Source organism: Orbicella faveolata, unplaced genomic scaffold (assembly GCF_042242905.1).
Source record: "Orbicella faveolata isolate gen_17 unplaced genomic scaffold, um_ofav_v1 contig_2, whole genome shotgun sequence".
Classification (NCBI taxonomy): Eukaryota; Metazoa; Cnidaria; class Anthozoa; order Scleractinia; family Merulinidae; genus Orbicella; species Orbicella faveolata.
The window spans coordinates 12,062,501-12,084,158 of NW_028301547.1; the positions used below are offsets into that span (position 1 = coordinate 12,062,501).

General features: G+C 38.5%; 3 protein-coding genes across 4 annotated transcripts in view; all 3 read right to left on the reverse strand.

Annotated features, from left to right (window-relative positions):
• LOC149111983 (uncharacterized) overlaps positions 1-259 on the reverse strand; it is a 422-nt gene extending 163 nt beyond the window's left edge. The window contains exon 1 of the mRNA XM_089289619.1: positions 1-259. This exon is cut by the window's left edge and continues 163 nt beyond it. Within this exon, the coding sequence (XP_089145745.1) occupies positions 1-259 (259 nt within the window).
• LOC110046028 (DNA-dependent protein kinase catalytic subunit-like) overlaps positions 1-21,658 on the reverse strand; it is a 290,155-nt gene that overhangs the window by 207,612 nt on the left and 60,885 nt on the right. For both annotated transcript variants that reach the window (XM_089289604.1, XM_089289605.1), the window contains 2 exons: positions 12,970-13,065; positions 12,625-12,707 (listed from right to left, as the gene is read on the reverse strand). In XM_089289604.1, the coding sequence (XP_089145730.1) occupies positions 12,625-12,707; positions 12,970-13,065 (179 nt within the window). The remainder of the gene's footprint in view (positions 1-12,624; positions 12,708-12,969; positions 13,066-21,658) is intronic.
• Positions 6,629-12,308, reverse strand: LOC149111984 (uncharacterized). Its single transcript, XM_089289620.1, has 4 exons — positions 11,712-12,308; positions 11,446-11,607; positions 9,512-9,663; positions 6,629-7,460 (listed from the first exon to the last, which is right to left on the reverse strand). The coding sequence occupies exons 1-4, from the start codon at positions 11,734-11,736 to the stop codon at positions 6,741-6,743; spliced, it is 1,059 nt and encodes a 352-aa protein (XP_089145746.1). The 5' UTR covers positions 11,737-12,308; the 3' UTR covers positions 6,629-6,740.

Below are 21,658 nucleotides of genomic sequence, written 5' to 3' on the forward strand. Positions count from 1 at the left end.
CTGATGGTTTCCAGGAGGTTGACTTGGCAACTGGGTCAAACAGCCCATGATCATCACTGGTATTCGCTGAGTTTTCAGCTTCGTCAGATGTCTTACTAGACTCTATTGGTGCCTTAGTAGGTACTACAGGTGCCTGAATAGGCTCTACGGGTGCCTTAATAGGCTCTACAGGTGCCCCAATGGGCGTAGTAGCAGTCTTAAAAGATGCTTCCGTCGCCAAAGGTTCACTTATCTCCAAGCCTGACATTTCATCAGCCATAATGGACAAAGCATTGTCGTCAGTATCTGCAATAGTTTCTGGGGACTTGGGACTCTGACGAGTCTATTCGGTTGGAAAGACGTTCAATAGACTGAAGGATCTTCTGAAGGGAATTGTTTTCATCCTTGCGCCGTTTTGGCGGGGACACTTCATGATGTACGTCAGGCGACGAAACAGAGTTTTGTCGGGAAGATGGCGACCGCGTACAAGTCCTTTTATACGACTTAAGTCTTCTGTGGGACACGTTCAGCAATTTTTAAATATCCTGAAAACCAACAAATATCACCAAAAAGAAACCTACTGCGTAAAAACACAGAGGTATAGCCTAAAAAACGGTTAGAATTAGTAAAAAAGGCAAAGCAAAAGCAAAATACTTACCAAATGGTTTGAAGCACAAGGAAAAAAGCCACCGAAGCATCATGGGACCACAAGATCTTGGTCCCAGGGCCTTGTGGGTATACCCAGGCCCCTAGTATTGTTTTCTTTAGGGGGGTTCACCCTTCTGTTGGCGTTAAAAATTGGTTTGAAGCACTAACTGGGAAATTCCTACCATTTGTTGTCTCATATATTTCGAATGGAGTCTGTGAAATATAATTCTGTCATCATAGATCCTAACTCTCCTCTGGGAGAATACATAAATAAATAAATAAATAAATTCTACAGTCTATTGCACAATGAAGCCAGTAAATGAGAGTTTACCATATTCACCAGTCCCAAATTGACACCCAGTCAGAGGAGTTGGTTATAATATGTATAATATTAGTGACCCAACAGTGCATTTTGGGTCAAGGTAATTTGGTCATGGTCCTTGCTCAGTTAACATTTGAGTGTTGCATTTATGAAACAGCTAAATTGCAATTATACAGAAAGCATGTCACATGGTTTTGACATTTATAATTTTAAGACAATTAGCTTGAGAATGCCAAGAATATTTTGCACAATTTTACTTCAGTGGGACACAGATATTGCCAAACTCTTGTTCATTTTGTGCCATGGCAAAGTTTTATACAAACAAAGTTTTATACAAACAAAGTTTTATACAAACAAAGTTTTATACAAGGAGGTTCTGCCCCAAGGTCCAAATCCTTTCCCTTTTGTGTAGTGTTTTTTTCCAGAAAAGGTTACCCTGTCACATACATGTGGCTTTCAGCTTGAAACCCCATTCACATACCTACAGCAGACCCCCTATATTAATTTGCAATTAATGTTTGAAATTCCTGCCTTTTTGTCATACCTCCTGCCTAATAAAAAGTGCACCTCTAGTCAAATATAACAAAATAGTGTTTTGCAGATTGTAATGTAGACAACAAAAATAACAATAATTTTCTTACTTGGAAACAGATATCACGGTATAATTTTTAAGTATTTTATTCCTATCTTGGCAATTGTTTGTGTTAATTTCCCTAGCAATGCAGAAATATTCAAAAGGATTGCTGACAAGTGCAATTTACATTTATTTGTAGTTTTGATTGCATTTGTTTACATATCTCGTTTCTAGAAGCAAAATAAAATTCTACATACATCACCAGCAACCATGCGTGTTTGGCATGGCTTGTGTTCGACATAATTGGACAGTAATCTATCTTGCAAACAGCAGATCTACACAGTCTCTTGGACATTAATTTGTCTATGCATCACTCAAATTTTAGAATATATTTACTTGATCATGGATGCTGACTTATACACCATCTGTAAAGCAATTTGAATTTTTTACTTGAAGTAAGCTTATTTTAAAATACAAATTAAATCACAGGTTTCAAACTTCCTATATGAGCACCTGACCACCAGAATTTCAATGTGTGCATAAAAAACAATACAACAAAATGTACAATGCAGAAACAATGAAGCCAAAACTTAACAAGAACTTAGGCTCACCTTGGACTGTACAAGGCGAGAAAGCAAGTGGAAAGCATCAAATTCCCTAGCCAAGAAAAAACCTTCCACGTCTGCTAAACACATCTCACTTTCTAACTTTGTCTTGTATCAATTCTTTGACCTTTCTGGCCGTGCTATTGTGACTGATGCATGACCAGTCATAATACCTCTCTCAACTTTCATCTACGTGTGAGCAAACGCCCATAAGCAAAATACTATATATTTACAAAAGCAAAACACATGAAACCAAAGTGGCCAATTAAACCTTAGAGGTCTTCCAGAAACTTATACCCAGGCTCTCTCTGATATCAGACCAAAATGTATGCCTTTCTAGTCCCTCCAAAACCAGCAAAAATGGGCTGAAGACTCTGACAAAAACAGTACTTACCAGGGGAGGAAGAATAAATTAATTAGAATCGAGTGAGTGAGCAAGTACCATTGGTCTGCCTGCTAAAGCTCATGGATGACGTCATCCATGAGCTAAAAAAAAAAGAGCCAACTTTGCAAAAAGTGATAACTCTGTACCAGAGAGCCGAGTAAACACTCCAGCAATCATGGTTATTTGATTGCTGGATCTAAATATTTATAGAGAAATTAATAGATATCTGATTAACTTAAAATTGTCTATTAAGGGGAATACATGTCATCACCCAGACAAGGCACCAGAACGATATGATTGTTGCAAGAGTTACACGTGGGTCAACCAGATTACATTAGTATGAAAGAGTTGGCACCCAGTTACCTAAATGCTAAATGTTGATTTCGAATTCAAAAAGACTGCAAAGAACTACGGCAGATGACAGCAAGTTAGAAAACTACCTGGGATAGCTACAATGGTGCCCCTGACGTAGCCAGGTCATCCATGATATCACATTCACAAAGTCTTTGCAAGATGAGAAGGAGAAGAGGCATGATTTCTTGTTGATGTATAATATTGCAGGGACCCAAGATTATCTATATGCTGCAGATTACAATGGTGGGAAAGAGACCATCACTATTTCACAGGAGTCATTTCCACAAAACTGATTACCTCTTCATTGTATCAGTAACAATGGGCCTCAGTTTTGCTGCAAAGAGTTGGCACATTTCCCAAAGATGGATGGTTTTAAATGTGTAAATGTAGCACCTTCTCATACAGCAAGCACTGGTTTTGCTGAACACAAGGTTCAATAATAGGTTATTAAAAAAACAACATGAAGGCTTGCAAGGGTATCAATTCAGTACCATAACATTATTGAAAACATTTTGCTAACATATAGGTTGCACAAGCATTCTATGACTGGAAGACGTCCTGTTAGTTTGTTTGTTCTGGGATCAAGAGCTTCAAACTCCCTAAATTCTCCTTGGATCAAATGTGAGAGGGAAGGTCATGCATATGGAATCTCAAGCTAAGCTAAGTCCTGCAAGTTCTACCCAGGCAATAGGGTCTTGGTAAAGGACCCCAGGAAGGACACCTGAAAGCCAGGCTCAGTAGCTGAGCAATGTGTGCAAAAGTTGTATGCGGTTGTACTCACCTGATTGTCTGAACAACAGCTAGGTGTGTCATGTGGGTCATGTGATAATGGAAAGCAAAGACAAGGCAGTCAAAATTAGACCCAAGAAGAGAAATGGAATCTCAGAACAAACCCACCAATATCCCACAGGCTATTCTATGTAACACTGGTATTCCAGTTCAGTCACAGGTGCCTTCAGATATTCCAGCAAATGAATATGGTGAAATGTTGTCAAGTCAAAGTCAACCAGCACCTGTTGTCACACAATCTTTGAAAGGATTCTATCCCCACTTGGCTGATCTTCTTGAGTACAAAAAGCACCTTACAGATTGATTAGGGTTATCTGAAGTTTTGTCTACACTTGAACTATAATTATACATGTAGTTTTGAATTTGGACACTGTAAGTAACTTTGACTTCTTTAGCCTTAACAGTTTTGATGAGGACATTTTTTTGTGAACTGACTCATCTTTTTCATTCATAATAATGATAATAATAATAATATTTAGTGAGGGAATCCAACTCGCCTAAGGCGGTTTTCAGTGGAGCCCTTCTAAATAAAAATCACCTGAAAATGACATAAATAAGAGTTACCTAATAAATTACTACAAGCTAAAATAAATAAGAGTAAAAAGAGTTCGTATTAGTTAAAAAGTTAAAATTCTAAAGATTAAAATTAGCTAAAATCATTCAAAGAAGTTTTCAGTTTTGCTTTAAAAATAGATAACACACGTGTGTCTTTTAATTCACGCAGGAGGTTGTTCCAGTCCTTCGCTGCTTGATAAATGAACATTTGCTTGCCCTAGTTAGTGCGAGGGAGGGGCAAATGAAGATCATTCAATTGTCTCGTATTGTGCGAGTGAACAACTTGATTTCTAATGAAACTGAAGTCAAAATCTGTTGATCCAATTAAGCACTTATGAATTGCGGTGCAACGATGAAAAAATCGCCTTAAAGCAAGTGGCTTAAAATCAAGGCTTTTCAAGGCTTGGGTTGACGAGCTTCGGATTGGAGGGCCCAACAGTACTTTAGCAGCATTATTTTGAAGTACCTGCAGTTCTGACATTATGGTGAGATTGTTCTTGTCCCCCCAAATGAGGTCTCCACAATCAAAGAGTGGTAGGATTAAGGTGTTGTATAGGGTGACCCTGGCTTGAAAAGGCAGTAGATTTCTAACTCTCCTGATTAGGCCTATCCTTTGATTAATCTCCTTACAAACAGATTCGATGTGATCTGCCCAGGACATAGACTGATGAAGTGTTACGCCCAAATGATTCTGTTCTATTGATTATAGTACTCTTTACTTGAATAGATATTTCCTGATACGTTTTAGTTTGTGTGGACTCCCAAAGATGACAAAGTTGCATTTTGATAAATTAAGAGTCAGGAGATTTCTGGAGAACCATTCTGACACTGTCTCTAAGTCAACATTGAGGTGATGTTGAAGATCAGTAAGATCTTTAGATGAGTAGTAAAGTACAGTATCATCAGCATAAAGAACGATATCACTTGCTAAAGGACAGTTCGGAAGATCATTCACATAAATCAAAAAAAGTAGCGGACCCAGAATACTACCTTGGGGTACCCCAACGGGCATTTTAGCAGCTAAGGAGTGAGCATCTCCAACCGCTGTAATTTGCGACCTGTTCGTGAGATAGGATCTAAGCCATTGGACAGTAGAGTCGGTAAGGCCAATGTTTATTAGCTTCTGCAGTAGTAGATGATGGTCTACCGTGTCGAAGGGCTTAGATAGGTCCAGAAATACAGCACCTGTAAACCTACCAGTGTCCATATTCTGGAGAATATTATCTGTGAAGTGAGCCAAGGCTGTTCCAGTTGATAACTTCAGTCTGAACCCAAACTGTTTGGATGTAATGATCTTATTGTTTGTGAGATAAGCGTATAGTTGGATGTGTACAGCTTTTTCAAGTATTTTGCTCACCGTCGGCAGGACTGTTATGGGCCTATAATTGTTTGCATTGCAGCGATCACCTTTCTTGAACAACACTGACACTTTTCCAAATTTCCAAAGAGAAGGAAAGGTGTGAGATTCAAGAGATTGATTAAACAATCTAGTAAGGCTGCCACTAACTACTGAGGCTGAATCTGTCAAAAGGTGCGCGCTGACGTTGTCGAGTCCGATTGCTTTATTAGTTTTCAGCTGTTTAAGTTGACGGAGAACGAAGTCTTCTGCAATTGGCTCAAGAACAAATTTCTGAAGTGAATGGAAGTTTTCCGGAGACTTTGAGAAATATAGTTGAGAAATGGTCATTGAGGATCTTGGATATAGATTTGCAGTCAAAGTATTGAACACTGTCTGTCTCGATGCAGGATATGGGAGTTCTCTCCTTTTGAGATGTTATGTCATTAAGAGTCTTCCATAATGCACTTGGATTTGATTTGTTTTTGGTAATGATGAGTGGTATAGTATTCCGATTTACACCTCTTTATCTCCCTGTTTACATAATTCCTCAGTTCTTTATAGCACGACCAGTGTCGGGCAGCTTTTGATTTCAGGGCTTTACGATGGTAAAAATCTCGTTGGTGCATAGCTTCAGATAACCCTGCATTCATCCATGGAGAATGAACTCCTTTAATTCTTGATTTCCTTATCGGAGTGTGGCTGTCAGCTACGTTTGTAAAGAGCTTGTTCCAACAACCGACAGCGGAATCAATGTCCTCTTTGTTTAGCGCTTGGTTCCAGTCAATGTCTCTAAGATCTTTGAGAAATTCCTGCTTTGAGTAGTGTTTGTATGACCGGTATTCAATGCGCTAAACAAAGAGGACATTTTTTGCTAAATTACCCTTACTGCTGCTTAGCAGTACCGCCCTCTGTTTAAGGGTAGGTGTTATATAGCTAGAAAATATGGGCTCCTTTTGTTCACCATTATTCACTAGTGGTGCAGTTATTACAGTAGCGTGATCTGTTTGTTTATCGACAGTTTTCATTTTTTTTACTCCCAGGTAGTCCACAATAAGATCTACCTTGGTTTCAATGTCTGTTATTTTCTCGTAAAGTTTCTGAAGTGTCAAATTTTCTGTTGGAGGATTGTTATGTGTGACTGTCCAGTCCAGTTGGTTACCAGTTTGTAAAGTACATGTATCTGTCTCGTCTCATGGTGTCACTGATAAAGTGAATGTGTTTGTCACGGGTACTGTGGTGTTGAGTAGTGGATTCAAAATGCTGAATGGGTCAGTTGTGGATTGTGTTGTAGTGTCAGTGGATGTGTTTGTCAGGGGTACTGTGATGTTGAGCAGTGGGTTGAATGCGTCAGTTGTGGATTGTGTTGGTGTGTCAGTATATCTGTTTGTCAGGGGTGCTGTGGTGTTGAGCAGTGACTTGAATGCAGCAGTTGTGGATTGTGTTGTTGTATCAGTATATGTGTTTGTCAAGGGTACAGTGATGTTGAGCAGTGGGTTGATTGTCTCAGTTGAGAATTGCGTTGTGTCAGTATATGTGTTTGTCAGGGGTACTGTGGTGTTGAGCAGTGAACTGAATGCAGCAGTTGTGGATTGTGTTGTAGTGTCAGTGGATGTGTTTGTCAGGGGTACTGTGGTGAGCAGTGGGTTGAATGACTCTGTTGGGAACTGTGTTGTTGTGCCAGTATATGTGTTTGTCAGGGGTACTGTGATGTTGAGCAGTGGGTTAAATGCATCAGTGGTGGATTGTTTTGTAGTGTCAGTGGATGTGTTTGCTGGTGGTGGTGTGACTGTACATTTGTCCCCTTCTTTCTGCTGAAGGAAAAGTTGCAATTGCTTTTGCACATATAGGTTTTCTTCGATGCTCAGATTTGTGTATTGGCAAGGTGCCCCACTTCCAAGGATTTTTGCTTTCTGAAAGGAAATAAAGTAATTCAGCAAGTATGAAAGACTGGTTACTCTTAAATTTCAGTAAAGGTGTCTGTCAAAGGATTATGGCCACTGTCTAATAGTTAGAATTTCACATATTCTACCTTCAAAAATTAACAGGATTAGAAAATGTTCAAGAAATTGTACACACTACAATTGATCACTTCAAGGTCATTACATCTTCAAAGAGCATTTGGCCTACATCATGTGCACCAATGGTTATCACGTTTAATATAGATGGGACCCTGCACGCGTTCTGATTGGTTGAAAACCTATGTTTTATCAGAGTGTAATACACAGCTTAGGCTTCTTTATGTGTTAAATAATGCTTGTGGCTTATCTCACAGATTTCAGATCATGTGATCTCCAGAGCATTTTTATAGGCCATAGTTTGTACATTGATGAGTTCTATAAGAACTTGAGAATTTTTAAGAACACCAGAGAAATGAATAGAGAAAGACTCAACCGCACCTTTTGCTTCTCAGTGCACTTTGATGTTCTTGAAAATTTCATGCATGCTTATGTAACTCAACAATGCTCTCGGGTGTGTTCATTGTATTGCCTTATATGAAATTAGACTTTCTATTGATTGCACAAGTCATTTTGAAATGTGAAATTTTAAGAATATGTTGTTTATCATGAAAAATATCAATAGCAATTCATATTGGTTTTAGAGCTCATATTCCTTAAGCTCGTATGTTTGGCACATTAAATTTTCATTCTCGGTGTCACTGCTCAAATTATATGCTATTGCGGTGCCTAGAGAGTGGCAGGTCTCTTAAAAAAGATAAGGGCACTGTTAAGTCCATTGAAAGGTGATTAAAAAGATACCATCTTTCTTCTGACTCCTCTTTAATTTAGAGCACTGCAAACCAGCAAGGGGTATTTTGATATTTACCTATTGTCTTGGGTTTAAGGTGGCTGGTTACAGTCTCTAGCTCTTTCCAGAAGTCATTCTTTGACGGGTTAATTCTACAACTCTTAACTAAGGGATGTGTTTTAAACTTTGCGAAAAGTTTTGTCCTATCATGCTTATCACAATTCAATACCAGTGAGCCGCTTTCCGGTTGTAAGCCCTGGAGCTAAAGTTAGGGGTGCTTTTAATAGGTGGTATTGTACTCTCAAAATCACATTTAGTTTTGTATTGCGATTTAATCATTCTTTAAAAAAAAAAACCGAAAGAAAACATGATAGTACTTCGATTAAAAGATAAATTCCCAGTACGCACGAAGAACTGGCACTCAATGAAGTTTTCTGTTTCTCGGCTTACTTGAATATTTCGACTTTTAAGCCCTGAGTTCCTTTCAGAAACTACACAAATTCACATAGTCTATGTGATTGAAGTTTTCCAAAGTATCATGCAATGAAAAAGCCGACAAATTTGCACAGATTTATCTTTATTCAAACTCATAAACTTTTCAAAAAATGATTTCGTTGTGAGCTACTCGCGCAGTAACTCACAAACCAACAACTTTGAGCGATTAAAAACAGTTACCTGCCTTCATTGCCTACATAAAGCTCCCATTTGCATTAAATAGCTCGTAGAGATGATGTAGTGTGCAGTAAAAGTTGTCTGAACAGTGCAAATTGAAACGGCAACAAGTAAAAGATTAGGGACGATTCATTGTTGTGAAATTCCAAACAGGTCGCGAGGAACCCATTTCAGTGCCGCATTGTTATGGCAACTTTTCAACCAATCACGCGCGGTAAAAGTAAGATGACAGTACCGTATGCAAAACCACAATCGTGAAGTCGATCGTGATACATTTGCAGCATCAATTGATAAAGAACGGCAGGATTAGTCATGACCCGTCAAAGTATAACTGCTGAAAAGTGCTAGAAACTCTAACAAGCCACCGTAAGAATCACGGAAACTGTCATGTTAAATGGTTTAAATAGTGGTCTTATGGGGTAAGTTGGTTGACATCGCCTCCATTGGATTTTGAATTACAACGTTGCACAAGTCGGGTTTGTTGTTAAGAAACAGCAAATTCTTATTTGTATCAGGAATTACCACCAATGTTGTGTTTTAGTACCTTACCATGTTCTTGTGAATCTCTTTTCTCCTTTTTTTTCGTTCTTTTTGTTGTTTTTCCTTTTTCATTCTTGTCAACACTAACACCTTCAAGCAAGTGCACGTTTTCCTTCTCCCAAATGGCCAGATTCTGTAGGGCAGTCAATCTATCAACTAAGCCAGAAAGGGAGATGGTCATTATGTTACTTGGTGTCGTTTGAAAACTTATTTTGGTTAAGAAATGTTATGCAAAATAATAGTGCGCAAACAGTACTTTCTTTTATTACCAACAGACACTAAAACGTCACTGCTTACAAGGATGTCATATGATCGCCTAGCATGCCGCGTTATCATTCGCACCTAGAAATCCTCACCAGGGAGTAACCACTCCAGATATATGCATCTTTCAAACATTAGATCTAGATCAGTCGAAAATGACACGTGTGGATACTAGCCTATCAGCTTCATCCATCTAGGAGGTGGACCCCAAGAGGGTGAGAACATCAAGCTCTTGATATTGGGATTTGCTGCAAGGACAGATCTTACCGACTTCACTGAAAGGCAGGAACACTTCTCCACATCAATGTGTTCATATGAACTGCTACTTAGAAACAATCTGCAGAGCTGGTCTTCACTAAACTGTTCACACAAACTTAAGATTACTCTTCATGGTTTTTGCATTGTTTTAAGAGCAGTGACTGCTGTGACAGGATCAACATTACAACAGTACTCCATATTTAAAATCTCCAACTTTGGCATTTTCAAAATAAAATTTAAATTTCGGATAGACAGATTATAACTGATGTCAAGTTCCAGCAGCTGTGTACATCGGCTCAAGCCCTCCTCAATGTAGCCCGTTGTCATCTCCATTTTCAGTTTTCCCATGTCATATGTGAATTGCAGAGAGTGAAAATATTCGGCATGCTCAAAGATGTGATCAAACCTTGACTTATTGTAAAAAAGGTCGTATTTAAAATGTCTCCACAAAAACGGCAAGTGGCAAATGTCTCGTAATCTTCTACAAAGAGGCGAAATGCCTCTTATAAGATCTGGCAATGGTATTAACATGAAGATCTTTACTAACATCTCCGTAGGTAAGTCACTCAGCCTTACCCACTCCTACAAAGAAAGATAGATAAGATAGTTCCACATCTCTTTATTGAAATTGTGGATTTGGACATCGATCATCAGCTGTGGAATATGCAGGTGGAAAATGAGAAATTCTGAAACACGGTATTGCGTGACGCGAAAAGCGTGCGAAAAGGAAAGTTGTTTGATTGACACCTGCGTGTACGAGTGCATTGTCTCGTTTTCTGGTTTCGCAGAGTCATAGACGGTCTGTAGGGCACATTTGATTCTAATTTTCACAATTTTTGGAATCTCCAGGAAAGTTGTGAATGAATCTAATTATCACAACCTGAAAATAATACAATTAGCGCGGCCAAAATCGCATACATGATGTAGCGGTGAGGAAATCTGGAGTTGGAACTTGTTGGAAGTCACTAGAGGTGAAAAGTTTGTCCGTTTCATCAGATTTTCAGCTTTACCTAAATGGGAGAACAACGAGTTCTGGCATCCAGTGCTTTTCTTTAAACGGCGAAACAAAGAAGTTCACTCAGTGATGAAACAATCAGAAAGGTAAGCTTTTTCAAGTCAAACATTTGAAATGCGAATGAGACCGGTAAATTTAGCTTTTTTCCATTTAGCTTTTGTGAGTTTGACAGTTCAACCAAACCTTTGTTTCCTACAGAGTGTTGTTGGCCTCTGTGATTAAAACCGGGTCGCCTGGTCTAAAGAAGCGGTTTATACGAAAAGCCATTGAAGAGATTGAAAGGAAAACCTTTAAGAGCTAAGCTTAATATGTTATTTCTCGGTAAGCTATGAAGTGTTAAACTCAAATCCACACGAGCTTCAGAACTTAAGCTTATCACACTCGGGTTACATTTATTAACTTACCTTCTAAACAGACGACTGTACCGTTCACTTCCTGGTTGTTAAACTGAACGACAATGTTTGTATCTTCAACTGGTGAAGGGTGCAAAATTAGTTTGGTCTCCACAATGGCCATCTTGTTTTCATCTTTGAACAAGACCCCAGCATACTTGGGAGGTTTTTGAGCTAACGGTGATTTAAAAAAATGTTATTGCAGCAATCAGTAGAGTTCTTTTTTCAATTAGCAAAAATAAAAAGAACTAAACAAAGGAGCAAGATAATTTACTTACCCAGTTTCACTGTTCGTTCTGTCATTTTCTCTGGCCGGACAAAAAGTGGACGAACTTGCAAGATACCTCGTTTGCAAATCACTAGTAAGCACTCTCATAGCCGAACTAGTATGCGTTCTATAGAACGCGTTCTCCAGTTTGCGTTCTAGAGAACGTTTTTTTTTTTCATTTTTTTGATCCGTTACCGTTACGTATCTGTTCCGTATCCGTTCCCGTTCTGTATGCGTTCTGTATCCGTTCGGTATCCGTTCTGTACCCGTTCCGTTCCCGTTCCCTTGCTCTATCCATAGATCTTCCAGGGCTAAACATATTTGTTGTCAGCCACCCATGCAAGGTTATGTACACACTAGCAGTGCTGCAGTTGCCAGCCTGAGGTGACTGGCTTTCATCTTCAGGAGAGAAAACGAATTTTTTAAAGACATGAAAGATGGCCACAGTACTTTAAACAGCTTACACAGTTGTGAAAATAAGCCAGGCAAACATTTGGGTTAAATGTGATTCAAAACCATGACATCTTTCCGTGCAGTTCAAATATACATGTAATTATGATCTTTTAATTTACAGACAATGTGATGAGATATGATTTGAGGTCTTTAAAACAGCACCAGTGAGTTACACCAAACATCTTGTTTATCTTCCTCAATTGCTTTGCCATTCACAATATGAAATACTATTTCAGAAAAAAAAACTTACACTAGAGAAAACAACCAAGGGGAACATACATACAAAGGCACTGGTTTCAAACTCTGGACAACTGGACTAAAGTTTAGAATTGTCACAACTGTACAACCATGTAGAGGAAGACTAAAGACCATCAAATGGAAAGAAGTCCAATAGTTATCTTGAGAAAGCTAAACATGCAGCTAAGTATGTTGTTCTATCACCAACATTGGTATTTCTGTATGATTCTTACCCAAAATATATCTGCTCACTTCTCTGCATCATCTCACTAAACATGAACTTCACATCTGCGGCTTGCATGAACAGTTTGCAGGGCTATCAAAAACCACAGAAAACATCATTTGTGAATTACAATTTTGATTTCTTTTAAATTCACCAATGAGAACTTCAATCATAATTCTGAGAGCTGTTACACTTGACAAATTAAGGCCCAACATTATTGAAATTTCTTGCATGAGCAAGAAATCCCTTTGGAATACAGCTGGGGCATGATTGTTTTAATTAGAAATGCCCAAGGATCTAGCCAAACAGGGCAGAATCACTGACAGTATCTAATCCTTAAAACAAGTCATTATACCTTGGAGAAGTATCCATAACCCCTTATTGCAATCGACATCTGTCTTGTATCACTGGATGCGGAATCAATAATCGCACGGAACGTCTTGATAAAATACTACAGGAGCAAAAGAATTATTAACTTTAGTTACTGTGCAACTACCAAAGTCCAACCACCAAAACAAAGTTAAAGTTGCTGGCAACAGTTTCCAGCACTTTCCAGCAGTTATACTTTGACAGATCAATAACGTCACTATTTATGTACATGTAATAATACTACAATAAATAATGGCTAATGAAAAGTAAACTGGACAAAGGTCAACTTTGCTAACCCTTTGGGATTGCATGTTGCATTCACTTCCAAAACCACTGTTGAGTGCACTGCTGGGGATATTGAAGAAAACTTTATCCATTGCCAAAGTTGAGAATAAAATGAAATAAAACTTTTTGCAAAGTTCTAAAATGTCTGTAGAGGGAGTTCAAAGCTTGCCAAACATTAAAAAAAAATAAGGTCACTCTGGACCCCGTCCATTTCTGTAGCTTTCAAAAAATTGTACAAATCAAGCTTATTACCAACAGTTCCAACAGTTAATCTTTTTATTTATTTATCTTTTGGAGGTTTGAAATTTAAAAATGTACTAAAGAAAACAGAAAACTCAAAAATCTTTCTATTTTAGGGGATACTTCCTGTGTTTTGCAGGTCCATACATGTATATAATATCTGACAACAAGAAAGTGAAAGCATTCCTTTGTGTTGGATAGGGTACAGACCTCAGGCCAATAATAACACTGGGAATGAAAATGTTGGATTTCAGCTTTAGTGATATTTTTAAAAGAATTCAACACATCGGGGGCTCAACCCTTCAAAAATAAGTAAAGACCAATTATTGCACAGTTTCTGCGACATTCTAACAGAGAACAGTGATGTCAAGACCACAGAAGCTGAGAGAAATGGGTTTTGGAATATCGGCAGTCACCTACCAAAACAAATTGTAAACCACAGAAGAGAACTGATGTCAAAGTTGAAGAAAGCAAGAGAAGACAGAAATCAGTGTTCTTCAAATGTTCAGCGATGGATAACCTGTATATTGAGGGAATCCGAGTTTATTTCTTTCCCCAGACTTAAAAATACTAAGTTCCTATGAACATGGAAGCCATACATTTTTTTCTTTGTGTTTGCTACAACAGAGCTTGCATGTTAAACTCTAAAACTGTAGACAGTTCCAGGCTCAGTGAGTAGAATGATCAAAAAAGTGGGGGGTGATGAACAGAGTCTGGGAGAGAATAAGAGAGGGTGTAAAAGCCTGTAAGCCTCTTTTCCCACCCCAATCAATGATGCTGAATGCAAAGCTAGGCGTATAGCTTCCACATACTGCACAAAGCTTTGAAGGAAAGCAAATTGATAGTTGAATCTTACATAATTTTAAAGAGCGATGTGCAAGTTGAGTTCTGAAGAAAGCTAAATCTCCTTCTACAGATTTGACACATCTGCCCAGTCTGTCAAATACTCACTGCATACCAGTACCATGGAATGCAGCGTAAAGCCCTAGTAAACACTGTACTGTTATTTGAGAAAAGCTGAACAGTGTGTTTTAGATGTCCTGGATGTCCTTGCTTCTGAAGATCTAAATTGCTTCAGGGAGGAATTATCTCAGTGCCAAGGGAATCTCAGAGCAACTGGAGGGAAAATTACTTGACCTTCACCACAGATTGTCATTTCTGAGAATTTTTTTGGTTTCTTGAAACACCCACATCTTGCCAACATAAGTTACACCTTCTGTTTAAATGTCAGAAAATTTCAAGGACTTTTTGATGTTTTTGATATAATTGTTTAATTACATGTATACCATGTGAGCAAAATAGTAGAAATTGAGGAAGTGCTATGTTCGTTTGTGCCACAATTGAAGAACAAACACACTATCATTTATCTAGTGTGTCTCTGGATGTGCCCAGCAACAAAATTTGATTCTTCTGAAATAAATATGTTGTTTCTTTACTTTTCATGGGAGCCACAAAACCTCTGCCACGTTATTGGTAGTGATGACGTAAAGCATCTGATTTGTATTGTTAATGGGGCCTTTTTAATTCACTCATGTTTTTTTTTTGAGCAGGTTAACTGGTCGATCCTGTATACGTAAAGCAAAATCTCCTACCTCAACAGAAATGTTTTTAATTAGTAATTGACGATATTTGAAGCAACGGATTTACACCTGTTTGGTTTGTAGCATCATTCAAGTCAATCATGCATGACAGAAAACAGGGAGAGTTAGATCTGATTTGCAGTGTCCGTTTCATACAGGTTTCCAACAATAAAAATTACCATAAAAGTCAAGTTTAAGGTGTCCACATCCGCTTAATAGGTGTCCGTTGAATACAGATATTTTTTACAGTGAATGGGGGAAAAGAAAAAATGGGACTTGCACTGCCGTTCGCTTAACAGAGGGTGTCCACTTAATATGGGGTCCACTTGATACAGGTTTGACTGTACATGTACATGTATGTCTTTTCACTATTACAGGCAATGTCTAAGTTAAATTTTTTATAATGTCTCAAACATTAACAGTTTTTACCTGCTTCTATATTGCCATTTCCAGCCAAAAAACAAATTTCCTCTATTTTGGCATGTAGTGTTACATTGCAAATTTCAAAGGGACTAACTTGCAATTTTCTTGAATTTTGATCAGCATTCACGCATCTTAGGAGATCCCCCAAAAATGAAACTGTAAAGTTAAAATTTATTGACTGAACTGTCTTTGGCTAGCATATCAGATGATCTAAAGCACTACCAGTCAGCTTTTTTCCTCATTAAATTTGCATAATTTTGGAGTTCTGTCTTAATTAGAAAAGTGTGTCTACTCATTAATGGGGGTTCAGTTCCCTCAGAAAATGCAAGAAATAAAAAGATTCAAAGACTAACAACAACATCCTCTCTTCATTACCCTTTTTTCATAATTAATACAGAAATATATAAAATGTTGCTAAGAATTAGGGTCCTGGCAACCCGAAATATATACTATATCTTGACTAAGGAAGAGTCAATGTATACATTTAAAGTTGAGAACATTTCACAGCAATTTAAACATCTGTGTACCAAGAAGCTGAAAAGTGTACATTTTGGATTATCGCAAAGAGAAATCAGAGCTTTCAGTATGAGGTTCATTTTTTGTGGGTTTCTGCTATCATGTTGGGTATTTCAATAAACTAACTTGACTTTCCTTCAGTTACTTACCTAGGCCTTCAAAACTGGCAAAGTACGAGCAAAATGTATTTTTTGACCATGACCACAATTTCTTTGATTTTTAGCGACATTTACTCTTAAGAGCAGCTTCACCTAAATATCAACTAGACTTGGAAATAGCGAAAAAATCAAATTTCTTCAAACTCGCCCAGAATGAAGCCCTACGGGCACTAGCTACAAAAATATTGTTTTAAGTTCGATAAATCAAAAATTATTTTTTTGTGCAATTTCTTTGTTTCGATGCCCCAAATTGGCCAAAATCGATTGAAAATGAGCGGCATATTCAGAGGCTCGTAAACTCAAAAGTAAAAGTCTTCATTACAAACTGATTGCAGGTCGTATTTGTACTTCCTTTCCTGTCTATTTAGAGCTAAATAGATTGCGATTTGATTAGAACTAAAATATTTGATGAATTTTCTAAATTTACGACCCAAGACAGCTTTACAAGAGGTCTACATTTAGCCTATTTTCAAATGCTAAAAAGGCGTTCTGGTACACGGCTTTTCCCAAAACGACTAGTTTGGTCTGAAAGAGCATTGTTTCTTCTTCAAATTAGTGAAGTAAAATTTTGGGTAAATTAAATCGCAAGCGCTGAGACAGCAAACTAAATGCAGCACTTCTTCCTGAAAACGTGACCTTTGACCCAAGCGTAATGAAACCAATTACTGCAAGAAAACCTGGAAGAAAACCAAACGCTTTGTTATTTTGAAACAATTTCTAGTGATATCTCTCCGAAACCATGATTGCAAAAAACTCTTTCCAGATATGAAATCTTACAGGGTCAAAGAAGGAGCTTAACGGTGCATTTTGACACAATATTTTTGTTTGCTGAGAATTGACTTGAAGTCAATTCCAGTGAAATTTGCAAACTTGAAGTATGTTAGCCGATACTTGCCTGAATATTTATATTTATAGAAGAGTCATCTTCTTGGATTAACCATCAAAAGAAGCTGGACCCAGATTTGGAAACCTCTAAACGAAGAAATGGTTAATGTTCCATGACCTGTGCGCAGCTATAAATTCCATGCACATGCCGACCGCATGTTTGTCGTAAAACTAACTGAACTCCACTGACAGTTTCCATGGGCAACCCCAAAATAAACAATCCCCAAAAATGTAAAGTGAAATTGGCTGTCTTCATGAACAGTTAGAAGCTAGAGTCAAGTTCCATTACCTTTTAAAAGTGCTTGATTTTACTTTGTTCACTCAGTAATTACTGTCACGTTCGAATACTGCGTATCGGTCACGCCAAAACACTGTAGACCATGCAGACTGAGTAAGTTTCCCATACAAAGTCTTGTATGCGTTCGTCTATTGAATCTAAAGTCAAATACTGCGCTTGTGCAGCCTGTGGATAAATGACAGACTTTCAGATATATTGAACACTATTTTGTAACTAGAGCCAAAAAAAATGAGTCAAAATGAAAGGCCCAAACAAGTGTCTGCAGTCTGCATGGTCTGCACTGTTTTGGCGTGACCGATTCACGGTATTCGAACATGACGGTAAGAAGTACTGAGTGAACAAAGTTGACACAAACGAATAAAATCAAGCACTTTTAAAAGGTAATGGAACTTGACTCTAGCTTCTAACTGTTCATGAAGACAGCCAATTTCACTTTACATTTTTGGGGATTGTTTATTTTGGGGTTGCCCATGGAAACTATCAGTGGAGTTCAGTTAGTTTTACAACAAACATGCGGTCGGCATGTGCATGGAATTTATAGCCGCGCACAGGTCACGAAACATTAACCATTTCTTCTTTTAGAGGTTTCCAAATCTGGGTCCAGCTTCTTTTGATGGTTAATCCAAGAAGATGACTCTTCTATAAATATAAATATTCAGGCAAGTATCTGCTAACATACTTCAAGTTTGCAAATTTCACTGGAATTGACTTCAAGTCAATTCTCAGCAAACAAAAATATTGTGTCAAAATGCACCCTTTAGCTCCTTCTTTGACCCTGTAAGATTTCAAAGCTGGAAAGAGTTTCTTGCAATTATGGTTTCGGAGAAATATCACTAGAAATTGTTTCAAAATAACGAAGCGTTTGCTTTTCTTCCGGGTTTTCTTGCAGTAATCGGTTTCGTTACGCTTGGGTCAAAGGTCACGTTTTCAGGAAGAAGTGCTGCATTTAGTTTGCTGTCTCAGCGCTTGCGATTTAATTTACCCAAAAATTTTATTTCACTAATTTAAAGAAACAATGCTCTTTCAGACCAAACTAGTCGTTTTGGGAAAAGCCGTGCACCAGAACGCCTTTTTAGCATTTGAAAATAGGCTAAATGTAGACCTCTTGTAAAGCTGTCTTCGGTAGTTGATTTAGAAAATTCATCAAATATTTTAGTTCTAATCAAATCGCAATCTATTTAGCTCTAAATAGACAGGAAAGGAAGTACAAACACAACCTGCAATCAGTTTGTAATGAAGACTTTTACTTTTGAGTTTACGAGCCTCTGAATATGCCGCTCATTTTCTATCGATTTTGGCCAATTTGGGGCATCGAAACAAAGAAATTGCGTAAAAAAATAATTTTTGATTTATTGAACTTAAAACAGTATTTTTGTAACTAGTGCCCATAGGGCTTCATTCTGGGCAAGTTTGAAGAAATTTGATTTTTTTGCTATTTCCAAGTCTAGTTGATATTTGTGACCTTTCACGCGAAAATGTGCATTAACGACTTTCCGTTACACGGGTGAAACGAACGGCCATTGAACGGGTTACAAACGGGTCACCAAGCCGTTTGAAACGGGTTTCAATGAGTGTTCGAACGGGTGATTAAGTATTCCGAACGGGTAGCCTAGCCGTTCGAACGGCTCAGGAAAAATTGCGAACGGGTAGCCTAACCGTTCGAACGGCTCAGAAAAAATTGCGAACGGGTAGCCTAACCGTTCGAACGGCTCAGGAAAAATTGCGAACGGGTAGCCTAACCGTTCGAACGGCTCAGGAAAAACTGCGAACGGGTAGCCTAACCATTCGAACGGCTCAGGGAAAATTGCGAACGGGTAGCCTAACCGTTCGAACGGCTCGCAAAACATTCCGAACGGGTAACAAAACAAACCGTTCGACCGGCTCATAAAAAATTTCGAACGGCTCATAAAAGACTTTCGAACGGGTGATCTAAACGTTCGAACAGCTCATGAAATCTTCGAACGAGCAGTCACGAACGGCTTAGAAACTTCATGATTATAATTCGTTTAGTTTATTTCGAATGATACCGTGCCGCTACACATCTCACTTAAAATAATTTCGAGCGGATGGCTGTTAATCATTGAAACTGCTCCTGTTACTACTTTATTTCACCACTGAAAGCCAAAGAAAGTAAACCTGAAATGCAGAGAACATTCGTAACTGAGTTTGCTGAGGCGGAACTCGAAAGAAAATCAACGGCGAATGCAAACTTGGTAAGTATTTGCGGTGATGTTTTTTCTAGCTTTTTTACAAAAAAAATACCCCAACTTTCTGTTTCTAACAGTTCCCGATACATTTTCAAATTGTATGCTATGCTAACCCTTACTTTTGACTACGACTCAAACGCATTGCCATCAGTTCAGTTCGGCTGCGTGTCTCTACACCGATCTCGATAAATTTGCATACAAGTTACACAACAGTGACAGGTAACGCAACACCAGACCCGCGGCGTGAAATGAGCTTGTTTGGAATGGCTTTTTCTCTCCGGAATGTTCCTTGTGGCAAAGGCTAAAAATACATCGTATTTACTGGGAAGTGTAACCCAAATTTTACAACAAGCAAGCTTCTCAGTCGACGGAAACAAGCACAGGACTTTCCATGCATGACAAAAGCGTGACTCAGTTTTCACGCATTGTTAATGTTTGAAACTTAATGCAAATTCAGGGCGTCACAACAACATGATTGTTATCTTACCTGCTCAGTGCATGCTGCCGTCTTACAGATTTCATTCAGTGGATTCTCTTCGAAATAAGAGGAATGCACAAGGCAGACTCATGAGATTTCGGTGTCCAGAAAATCATTTACAATGTATGTGCTTATCACAACCATAGTTATACCGGTAACGTTTATTTTACCGCATTGTAAACAGGGTAGAATTTAAGAAGTTCGCTTCTATAGGCGACTTTCAAGTTTCCTTGACTACCGTATGTTTAGAAATGCAAAATATATTTTCTGCAAGAGCTCTTCGCCTGTAATAATAACTTTGCGAGAAGTTTTTAAAATTTACAACATCGTAGTTCTCATTTGTTTACACAAGCAGCGGTTCAGTGTGAGCTTTGAACGAAAGTTGTCTTCGCTCACAGATCACGCAAGAAGAAAACGAAAACAGCACTTCTGAATCGGCATTCGGAAGCAAAAACCGTTGGATCCCAGGCTAACTACACCGTAGTTTGATTTTTCTGCGTGGACTGTTTCTTCATGAGCTTCATTATTTGGAGATATTTTGTGATTGTCTCGTAATCTGCTAGCAGACTGTTCAAGTGATCGAAGGGCTTTTTTCCTTAGGTGACATGAACACGCGAGTACCCGAACAGGTTAAGACAACCGCTCGTATGCCTAGATATTTTTATTCCTGAATGGATGATCAAAGCCGTTCAACATTTTACTGAAGTCGTTTGAACAGATGGATGTTCCAGCGAACGGGTGAGCAAGTCGTTCGAACGGTTGGATGTTTTTAACAAACGGGTGGGCAAGTCGTTCGAACGGCTGGCATTTTTATCGAACGGGTGAGCAAGTCGTTCGAACGGCTGGACGTTTCTACCAAACGGGTGAGCAAGCCGTTCGAACGGATGCAAATTTTTTTGAACGGATGACCCAGGTCGTTCGAACGAATGCAAATTTCTTTCAAACGGCTTTCAAATGGCTTCTAAACGGAATTCCGTTCGAAAACGGAAAGTCGTTATAGCACGTTTTCGCGTGAAAGGTCACATTTAGGCGAAGCTGCTCTTAAGTTTCAAAAAAACCTAACTCCCAGAGTCTCAGAGAAACATATCATTGCTGCAGCAAATTAGCCTGCGTTGCAGGTGTAAACAGGGAAGGGGTAGGGAGGCAAAAATGCAAGGAAGAAGTGAAAGAAAGGCCTGCTATAAGAACCAGGCTTTTTGCATTAGGCCAAACTATTTTGATGTCATCCAGTTCCTGACATTAAGTGTCAACAAATATTTATTTAATGTCAACAGGTTCAGCAATCAAAAACTAGTGCACGCTTGTTGGCATAACTGACTTCCCGCACAAATTTATTAAACTAAAATTTTTTCCTTGAGCAATTAATTATTGAAGTGTGAAAAATGGGAACATCTCAGCATAACAACATAACAACCATGGATGGAGTTATTTTAGCATGGTAATGTCCCCTACTCCCATGAAGAGTTCGAAAACAGGGAGGAAAAAGAAGGAATACAGTTGCAACAATTTATACAGGCTCAGTAGTATCAAGTCTGGTGCAATAGCAGAGAACGTCTTTCCAAATTTCATCTATGTAGTTCAGGAACTGTGTTGGCTGACTGTTGT

Excerpts from the sequence above, each read along its gene's own strand:
- LOC149111984 (XM_089289620.1), bottom strand. The coding sequence starts at position 11,736 with ATGACAGAACGAACAGTGAAACTGG. Across the intron at positions 11,608-11,711 it reads AGAACGAACAGTGAAACTGG|CTCAAAAACCTCCCAAGTAT; the intron begins GTAAGTAAATTA and ends AATCACCGTTAG. Across the intron at positions 9,664-11,445 it reads TACAGTCGTCTGTTTAGAAG|TTGATAGATTGACTGCCCTA; the intron begins GTAAGTTAATAA and ends TTTCTGGCTTAG.